At 39.5% G+C, this 1481-nt stretch overlaps 1 protein-coding gene across 1 annotated transcript in view; it reads left to right on the top strand.

Annotated features, from left to right (window-relative positions):
* Window positions 825-1481, top strand: part of LOC107645836 — a 3264-nt gene continuing 2607 nt past the window's right edge. The window contains exon 1 of the mRNA XM_021104085.1: window positions 825-1481. Coding sequence (XP_020959744.1) covers window positions 1266-1481 — 216 coding nt within the window. The 5' untranslated portion in view covers window positions 825-1265.

Here is a 1481-nt window from a genome sequence, read left to right as displayed (position 1 = left end):
AACCTACCCACCTCCAACAATCACACATACCTCTCTCTCTCTCTCTCTCACCAATGCTGTTGGAAGCGCCGGCGACTTCCATGCTCTCCGCGACGCCCTCAACAAGCGCATCCAAGACAACTGCTTCAACACGAGGGAGAGGTAGATGCCGAGGTCAACGCCGGCAAGTTTGGCGGCGGCGGAGAGGTCAGCAAGGACGTCCCCAGTGCCGGCCTTCCAGGGAGAGGAGCGGGCCGAAATCTCTGTGGCTGTGGCAATTGTGAGGGCTGCTAGAGCCACTCCCGAGGTTATTAACCGAATTAGTTTGTTTGAATTGTTTGTGGAAGAGGATATCTTAGTGTTATTTTGGCATTATTGGGAAATTAAATTCGTCTCTGTGCATCTCGAAGTAGTGTTTGAATTGTTTGAACCCCTACTATCACCAAAAAATTGAATTTGTTTCTTACAGGTTAGGGACAGTATGCTCTTCATTGAAGCAGTTTTGAGGGAACCGGATAAACACATTGTTGCACTGGCAGATGCTTATTTCTTTCCACCTAGCGTTTGGGAGGGGCAATATGGGAAGTGGCGGAGCCATTGAATAACAACAACAACATGGGAATAATAGTTCATCTTCAAAAAACATTCATTTAATATGAAAAAAAACATCCTAATACTTAACAAAAGAAACATTTAATTATATTTTAGCAAAAATAATTAAATATCTATAAAATTTAAAAAAAAAATATGAAATTTTTAAAGAAATAGAGACATTTACATTTGCAATACAAAAAAATCAATTTGAAAAAGCACCATTCTTTTATTATGCATTGAAAGAAAAATCGCCAAAGTGAGCAGTGGTGTGTGATGACTTGGAAAAGTGCCAGTGCAACACAGCTCACAAGCATAACACAAACACAAAAGATAAAGCTAAGAAGAAGCCATCATTCAAAGGCGTAAATCAAGGGATCATAAACATGAACATGAACCAATGAGTAGTTAAGTCTGCCCAATCACACACACATATATATAAAATTGAAACATTTCATCAATCCAAATCCAAATCATAACAACCCCGTTTCCCTCTCTGTGTATGTCTTACCAATCCCACAAGCATCCAAGTTGGAAATTTTCCATCCTACTCATTCAATCATCACAGAATAATTCAATTCAACAAGCTAAGCCAACTAACATCTTTTTCTATATATATATAACTCCATATATATTCCCTTTCTTCCTCTTCCTCCATCTATGGTTACAACTATTACAAACTCAAGAAATTAAAGATGATGATCCCTGCTTGTTTCAGCCAATCCACCACCACTTCTAATCAAACGCCGCCACAAAATGTAGTAACATGCATATACCAAACTCAACTCTTCAACTCATCATCTTCATCAACATACCTCACTCTCAGTTGGTCCAAAACCCCTTTCTCTCACTCCTTAACAATCTACGCTGCAGATATATTCACCACCACCATCTCCCTAAACCCTTCAACC

This window comes from Arachis ipaensis, chromosome B06, assembly GCF_000816755.2.
Source record: "Arachis ipaensis cultivar K30076 chromosome B06, Araip1.1, whole genome shotgun sequence".
In the NCBI taxonomy this organism is placed as follows: Eukaryota; Viridiplantae; Streptophyta; class Magnoliopsida; order Fabales; family Fabaceae; genus Arachis; species Arachis ipaensis.
This window is presented reverse-complemented; position numbering and strand designations above follow the sequence as displayed.